The sequence below is a fragment of the Cephus cinctus genome, unplaced genomic scaffold (assembly GCF_000341935.2).
Source record: "Cephus cinctus unplaced genomic scaffold, Ccin1 Ccin1_scaffold0690, whole genome shotgun sequence".
Taxonomy (NCBI): Eukaryota; Metazoa; Arthropoda; class Insecta; order Hymenoptera; family Cephidae; genus Cephus; species Cephus cinctus.
Window position 1 is genome coordinate 665,981 of NW_014333313.1, and position 7,918 is coordinate 673,898.

General features: G+C 36.8%; 2 protein-coding genes across 7 annotated transcripts in view; one reads left to right on the plus strand and one right to left on the minus strand.

Annotated features, from left to right (window-relative positions):
- The window catches only part of LOC107269923 (zinc finger protein ubi-d4 B), a 12,005-nt gene extending 9,023 nt beyond the window's left edge, over nt 1–2,982 (minus strand). For all 3 annotated transcript variants that reach the window (XM_025087304.1, XM_015744363.2, XM_025087303.1), the window contains exons 1-6: nt 2,855–2,982; nt 2,267–2,444; nt 2,044–2,153; nt 1,636–1,875; nt 1,355–1,560; nt 1,064–1,133 (exon numbers count right to left, since the gene is read on the minus strand). In XM_025087304.1, the coding sequence (XP_024943072.1) occupies nt 1,064–1,133; nt 1,355–1,560; nt 1,636–1,875; nt 2,044–2,153; nt 2,267–2,346 (706 nt within the window). In that variant the 5' untranslated portion in view covers nt 2,347–2,444; nt 2,855–2,982. The remainder of the gene's footprint in view (nt 1–1,063; nt 1,134–1,354; nt 1,561–1,635; nt 1,876–2,043; nt 2,154–2,266; nt 2,445–2,854) is intronic.
- Nucleotides 2,979–5,133, plus strand: LOC107269924 (macro domain-containing protein CT2219). Of its 4 annotated transcripts, none has more exons than XM_015744367.2 (7): nt 2,979–3,103; nt 3,308–3,556; nt 3,622–3,748; nt 3,969–4,226; nt 4,302–4,418; nt 4,488–4,696; nt 4,907–5,133. In XM_015744367.2, exons 2-7 carry the CDS (start codon nt 3,542–3,544, stop codon nt 4,991–4,993), a joined length of 813 nt encoding a protein of 270 aa, XP_015599853.1. In that variant the 5' UTR covers nt 2,979–3,103; nt 3,308–3,541; the 3' UTR covers nt 4,994–5,133. The 4 variants fall into 4 exon arrangements, with proteins under 4 accessions (XP_015599853.1, XP_015599855.1, XP_015599856.1 ...); XM_015744369.2 differs by having other exon boundaries at nt 3,308–3,487; XM_015744370.2 differs by lacking the exon at nt 3,308–3,556.
- The last annotated feature ends 2,785 nt before the right edge of the window (nt 5,134–7,918 follow it).

Consider the following 7,918-nt stretch of genomic DNA (forward strand, 5'->3'; position numbering starts at 1 on the left):
TTTTTTTAAAAAAAAAAAAAAAAAAAAAAAAAGAAAAGAAAGTAAACAGACGGCAGGCACATTCGTGTTAATCTAGAAGATTTGCTTTTTTTTTGTTCTGTTTCCTTTGAAAGTTAAGGCCAAAGAAAGTAATGACCATTATATCCCTTCGAGATTTTAGCGAGGAAGCTTATAAAGTATTGTGATGATTCTATAGCGAATTTACTAGGATGACGCACGTATTGGATACGTGAAAAGTGCTTTTGATATGTGTATGGATATGTGTATGTATATACATAGGCCAGATGTATTATTGATACCACCAAAAATTTGCCCAAAAGTTAATAGTGTCGTTGCTCGATAGTTATTTTAGCCCAGAAGTCATAGAATTTGTTGGACGATTAAATAATTCGCAATACCAATGAATATAAACAGAATTATGTATTGCGATTAGATACAGGGATGCTGTACAAAGGGGGATGTAACACAATGCTGTATAAATACGCTTGTACTGATTTTTTACTGTCCTAACAGAAGAATCTGATTGAGCTGAAGAAGCTGAATAATTTGATTGAACAATTGTGACGTGGAGAAGATAATATAAAGTTAAAAGAAGAAAAAAAGATTGATAAAAGAATTCGAAGGTACACAATGGCCAATACCATATTGATTGAGTATAACCTTCGGAAAGAAGGCCCTTCGAGATAAATGAAAATCTTAGGACACATTCTCATATCGCTCATCACGTATTATACTGTGGTCTCCACTCCCTGACGTAATGTTACGCAGTATTATTAATTTTTTGTTTGTTTGTTTGTACCATACTATACTATACAGTATCCAATAATTTATTTCGAGCTTCCATCTTATGCTATATCATAATATATTCTTTGCGTACCTTGCAAAGTAAGTTAATATAGACAATGTAAAAATATAATTATAGAATATAGTTAACAAATTTTGCAACGCAATGCGTTAATGACTTAATCGAAATAATAAATGATAGAAGTAGTAGTTATAATAATTATAATGAATCGAATAATAGGAAGTGGTCATTTGTAGTTATATCTATGGTTAAACTTACGGTCACAAACGAATGGCTTATCAGAGTCAACGGCATCGTAGTTGGCTTTTTTGCGACCACGTCCTCCACCCTGCATCAATATAGTAGTGATTTGATAAGTTAATATGTCATTTTGATCACCCGTATAATTACTTTTTCAGAGAATATCAAATCGTCTGTCTCTAAAAGAGTATTTATCTCCCATGTCTTTTGGTCTCTTGTGATACAATGTGGATTATGAGTTTCTTTACTGTGTTTACTCGCGCCTCTTTCTACGTAATTAATGGTACTTTTCATAATAGCGAGACTTACCTTGGTACGTTTCGTGCCTGGGCTGTCGGTGGAAGGTGGGTGCCCTCTACTAGGATGATGACCACCACCGCGAGGTCTCCTTCGTTTTCGTTTACTGCTATAACTCTCCTCATAATCATAGTCACTGTCTGGATCTGGCTCATCGAACGCATCCATGTCTAGCATGTCTTGGTCATCGTAGTACCATCCATCTTTACTGTGTTCATCTTGAACATATTCGATATATTACATTACGTGTCTAAACGCTTATATTAGATATATATGTACTACTGCATACTAACCTTTTAAAGCACCAGAGTCTTTACTATCATCGTTAACACCTGGAAGAATTCCTTCGACACCATCAATTCCATCTTCAATGTCACCTCTTCCACCACGTTTTGGATGTAGATAATGCATTAAGTATTGCCGCCGTTTTTTTCTCCATCGTTTGCTGGGGTATGTGTAAATTTGTCCATGTAATAACCCTGGCAGTCGTTCTCTTGCTGACATAAACAGTGCGGAGTGATTTTGTGCCACACCTACAGGAGAATATTGTACAATAACAGATCAAGCAATTATTTACATTTTATCACAATATAGTATTAAAATAATATTTACATTCAATACAATCAAGACATTTATTTGATTAATGATTATTAATGCATAAACCATTATTTATGATACTGTATTTGTTTAGATATTCTTACCTGTCTGTGAGTCGAGAAAAGGCATTCGAAGTCTTCGCTCTCTGCATAGTCGACTATTATAATTGGAAGAATTCTCGATAGCTTCTCTATACGCGGTGTCATTTAGAAAACTGCCAACAAATCAATAAGTAGTCAGAATATAACATGTGAAATTAGGCATACATTTCTCTTTGATATTTTCATTATAACTATCAAAACAATACTAGATATCACCGTGGATTACCTTTCGATTTTGTTTAGATTTATTTCATTCACTACTTGAATTATTTGATGGGACGCTGGAGGGGCCGTCGCCGCCGCCATCTTCAAATGCTTTGGCAGGGCTTGCCGTTTGCATTTGTGTCTGCTCCGTTCCTCACGGAAGCAGCGACTACACTGGTCATAGAGACACAAATCGGAAACTAAGTGAAATATAAATAAACTTAAAGAAAAATCAATTTAAAGATCTATAATTATCTACTCTTAATACAAAGTAATATTTTAATTATTAAAAATAATTTAATTTATGAGAACTGCATGTCAACACATCACTTGAACTTCTCGTTAGATTACGTCCAATAGGTATCTTAAGTTTTTCCAAAAATAGGTAAAAATACGCTGTATCAACCTTTATCTACTATCTTTATAACTAATAACTCATGAAATAAGCTTTGTAGAAGGTAAGATACCAAAATCATATTCCATTAGTCCAATTATTTGCTTTGTTCTCGCTACTCATTCATCACTTGAAAAGGAATCTCAACATATCTTTTTGAATAATAATCTTAATACAATAAATATATTCGAAAAGCATGATAAAAGTACTACTTACGATCAAACCTTAGGATAGTTCATGTACATGGGAAGATATATGATACGTGGTCGTAAAAGACTGTTGCAAATATTCTTAAGTGGATGCATGGGCTGTCAGAAACGAATCAATTTGAATTGTGTAGGAGCCTGTTTGCAGTTTGTAATTGTCTACTACGTGGAGCTCAGTTACCGGCTATACAATAAATATGATTCTGGCACTTGGCCTTTTATGAGGGCATAAAACCATAAGGAACAAGAAAAAGAACAGGTATGATTCCTCTTTATATGGATGTTCGTGACGCTCAAGTCCCTATTTTCCACTGACTGTTGCGTGCGGCCATTTGCGTTTAATTTTGAATCTTCGCTCTTTCTGACAAGATTAAACTGCGCAAGCAGAACGAAAATACATACGCTGTTGGCTGCACCTAATTTATTTGCATCGTGGTTATGAATGTAGGTATTCGTATTGTAGGTATTGGTAGGGATTCGTTCCAAACTCACCGGCATAATTCATACACGTTACAATAACGTTTTATGACGGGTTGTATACACAAAAAAACAAAACAACGATACCTTTCTGCATGACACTTTCAAAAAGGAACGATTTTGCGATTTCGGAAGTATAAGATCTATTGGTTGTCACGTTTGTACTGTGCGTATATATTAATCATTGACCTCATTTAATAACAGTACTATTTGGAGAAGAATGTTGGGCTTAAAAGTAAGATAGCATTGCAGGTAATTACACAGAGATCTCTTGGTGAGGCGTATCTTTTTTCTTTTCAGACAATCTTTTTGAATACTGCTACAAATTTGGTGGTCAATCGTTGCTTTGCTTTAAAACTTTATACTGGAAGTTGTTGGGCTTCGTCTGTCCATCCAAAGACAAGCATGTCTTTCGAAGCAGAGAAACGTAAGATTTAATAGCAATAGTAATTAGCTTAGATTTAGATAAAAAAAATGCTGTATTATATGAGTGAGAGGTGTCAAGTATGGAATTGCATTTTGTAATAAGTTAAATATATATGACAATCGTGGTTATTATAACATGGTTTTAGTTGGTTGAATGGTGGCATGTATATTATGGAGTAAATATTTAATTGAATCAATGAACAAAATCTTTATGTCTGCAGAAAAGTTCTTAAGTATGCCATTGGAAGAGAAGCAAAAGTTCTACAAGTCAGAAATTACAACTGTCAATCAAATTCCAACATGGCTTGAATATTGGACAAAGAATAAGGACAACATTGCAATAACTACTTTGGAAAAGGTTGAAAAAGTTGACGATAAGTTGGCTAATAAGATTTGTATATGGCAGGGAGATATTACTACTTTGGCAATCGATGCTATTGTCAATGCTGCAAATTCAAGCCTGCTAGGCGGGGGTGGTGGTAAATGACGGTTTTATTTAAAACAAGAAATAAAAATGACGAAAGAATACAGATAAACAAATATTTTCGTTATAGTGGATGGAGCAATTCACAGAACTGCTGGGCCGAATTTAAAGCGGGAGTGTGCGACGTTGGGTGGCTGTCGTGTTGGAGAAGCTAAAATTACAGGGGGTTACAAATTACCAGCTAAGTGTTAGTACAGATTATTGAAGTAATGTCTATAAGGGACATTTTCATAAAGGCATGAATATGGATCTTCAGATGTGATCCACACTGTGGGTCCTCAGGGTGAGAAACCGGACAACCTACGTGAATGTTATGAAAACAGTCTTACATTGACTAAAGAAAATGGATTGCGCACTATTGCATTTCCTTGTATATCGACTGGAATTTATGGTTATCCTCAACGGCCTGCCGCAAAAGTGGCAATATCCACGGTTAAGAAGTTCCTTCTTCAGAATGAAGATAGTGTAAGAACAATTTCATAATGCATTAATATTTAGTAATAACAGCAATTTCGTATAAGATTGTAAAGTCTATCAAGATTTCATGTATTGATCAAATTTGTCAATACAGACGATTGCATATTTGATTTACACAGATTAGCATGCTATACAATATTATCTATTATGAATGTCTGCAGCAATGAACAAACTAATTTATATTTTGTATAAATTCAGATCGACAGAGTTATCTTTTGCCTATTCCTCAAGACGGATAAGGACATATACGAAGAGCTGCTACAAAAATATTTCGGCATCGATTAAACAAGATTGAAAGATCTCTGTACACATTTACAGTCTGAACTGATATATTGTTTTGGTTCTGAAATAGAGTACAAATACATTTAACAGTAATATAAGAAATTCATGTAAGCATATTCGGATAATGAATTTCTTCTCTTGACCCTTCTGCATTTCAATGCTAATCAAGCTGATTACTACAAACCATGAAATTCCCCAGTAGTAAAAAATATTAGTCAATATCCTGTTGAACAAATTTAACGGATATAATAGATTGGAGTAAATCTGAATAAATCCGAAATTCCCGCCAGTGAAAGGGTTCATGGTAATCGTTTGATCGTTTAAAGAGGGTTGGGTCTTATGGTGGTGGATAGCAGTGGTAGCGCATTGAAGCTTGTCCGAACAGAGTCGACGTGTTTCCGAACGTATTAACAGGAGTAGTAGACAGGAGGAGTAGGAGTCTGATTCTGTGACTCGGTGTCCGGCGTGCGTTCGCGTGCTCTCGGCTCTCACCTAAAGGATCTCTTGGCACGGACGGAATAAAGGCTCGCCGGGTCTCGGGGTTGACAGTAGCGCCACGGTTTCGCGCTCTCGCCACATCGTCTCGCCCCGACGGCGTCGCCATCTTGAAAATTGAAGTGTGTAATGTCTGTATGTGGTAATAGGTGGGGGACTGTTGTTAATGTGGTGCATTTCGATCGGAAAATCTGTCACAAATGGGTAAATATCCTTTATTCTAAAGTCGCTAGCGGTAGCACCAGAGTGAGAGCTCATTAAAGTGCGGTGAAAGCGAGTAGTACTCGTTTTTTTTGCGGTGGGTGTGCGAGAGCCTTGTGTCAACCGTGGGTTCGTTTCGCCGTGTATTACACGGGCTCTTCATTGTTTTTCGAGCCTGTAAAGATGCGACATTGTCGCGTCAAGTGTTTCCAACAATAAGCCAAAGCCACGACGGTGTCTTTCTCCTGTACATAATGTGAAAAAGGCCACTAAGGCATCACGGCGGCGAGGAATATTTTAGCCTCGATTTCACGGACAGGCGGACGGACAGAGTCCCGTAATCCTGAATGGCTGCCCGCTTTCTAGGTTACTGACGGACACCCGAGTGTTCTGCCTCTCGATGTGTGCGCCCTCGAGGGCCGCGATTACCGCCTCACGGATATCCCTTGTGCCTCAATTTCTGATCCGGGCAGCCACTTTCGGACTTGCTGCGTGTGTCAGCCTGGGCGTAAGTCTCCTCCGCTGCCGACTTAACGTTAGATAAGCGTGTCCGCATTCGTCGTCTATGTATGCATCTCTCGTTCGCGTGTGTCTCTCGACTTATACGCGAGTCGTTGCGAGTGCGTGTGGTAAGTACCAAAAAACGAGTGGGGGTATCTCACTCACGACGAGAGTTCTCTCTGATTCTTCTCACTGTATTTCGATCCTTGAACGTCCCTTTCTCGACCTCTCCGTTGCCTAAAAATTACCCACCGTACCAGCCCCCCACGGTATTATCGTCGGCCACTTTTCCTAACCTCACATCTTTTTTATCCTTACACCTTTCTCTCATATATCATTGTAGTACTAATGTACATTGCTACCTCATATTCAGGACATTAATGTCTACCTTTCAAGCTGCTCGAATTTGGTAATAAGACATCAGGATATATGCACATACTAGATTTCTTAAGGGAACAGCCTTTCAAACTGTTCTCTTCGCTGCTGTATTTGATCTCTTAAGAATATACTGCAGCTTTATATTAACTTATTTAGTGTTCACAGACATGTATGCGGCATGGAAAGTTTCTTGATAAAATCTGTTTAATCTGATATGGCATTGCACCAGATATACTTATCTGTTATATTGATATGGATCTGACCTAGGAGCATTAAGGCCTACAATCAAAATTTGACATAACGACTTGCCAAACCTTTTAAATAAATTAAAATCATGTCGAGTTAGCGCTTCCTGCATTCTTCATAAGCATTATATAACAGATAATTTTCACTTTAGTTATTTGTATAACAGTTACAGGTCTAGCAAAGTTATTCTGGTGAAAATTGGTGGTTATGTATACAATATATTGAACAGGTGTAAAGTCACAAGAAATTTCTTGCTTTCGCGAACATAAATTCAATGAATATTCATTAAATTCTATACGGTACACTGTAATTAGTACCGAACAGTATAAATGTGAAGCGTGATGACAATAAATACATAATAAGAAATTATTTAAAGATGCATATTAGGAATTCTCCCACATTTTAATTGTCATGTATACAGACACAAAGCAGTTAGTACACACCATAATGAGTATCATATATGAACACTGACAAATAGTACTTCAAGTAATCACGATTATAGCAATAGCACTCTATTAACAACCTCATTCCTGCATTACTATATCAATGACAGATGAGCTCTCATCTCTATTCTGTTAAGTCTTTCCTTATCTCTCAAGATCCAGTCACCTATCAAAAACAAGCCATATGAAAATAACAGTAAAAAAAGTACATTTAAAAGCCAGTGCCATACAGTGACCTTCGACTTTCTAAAGGGGGATCAAAGGTTACATTGCAAATGGAATTTATTAATTTACCACCCGTACTAAAAGCGTTGTCTGGTCAGCGAGAAAGCGTCTTGCCCTGTCTTTAAACGCAAAGCGAATAATGAGTCATAAACCGGTGATACCAGTACACCTATAGTAATAAATTAAAAGCTACCCCTATAAACCATACGCGTATGTTCAGTACAGTTTTAATAGTCATTTTTGTATTCTCATACGAATATCATTGTGGCTGGAGCAATATACATAAAACAGATAATATAAATCTTGCCCCAACAATTTCGAAATACTGTAAACCTAGTGATAACTTGATATCCAACCGTAATACGCAGATGAGAATGTATCTATAACGCAAAGCTGACAATTTAAACGAATAAAATAAAATTGTTTCAGGCGTAGGGGG

Coding starts and splice junctions, on each gene's coding strand:
- LOC107269924 (XM_015744367.2), top strand. Junction 4,227..4,301: donor CCTGCTAGGCGGGGGTGGTG/GTAAATGACGGT, acceptor TTTTCGTTATAG/TGGATGGAGCAATTCACAGA. Junction 4,697..4,906: donor TTCTTCAGAATGAAGATAGT/GTAAGAACAATT, acceptor GTATAAATTCAG/ATCGACAGAGTTATCTTTTG.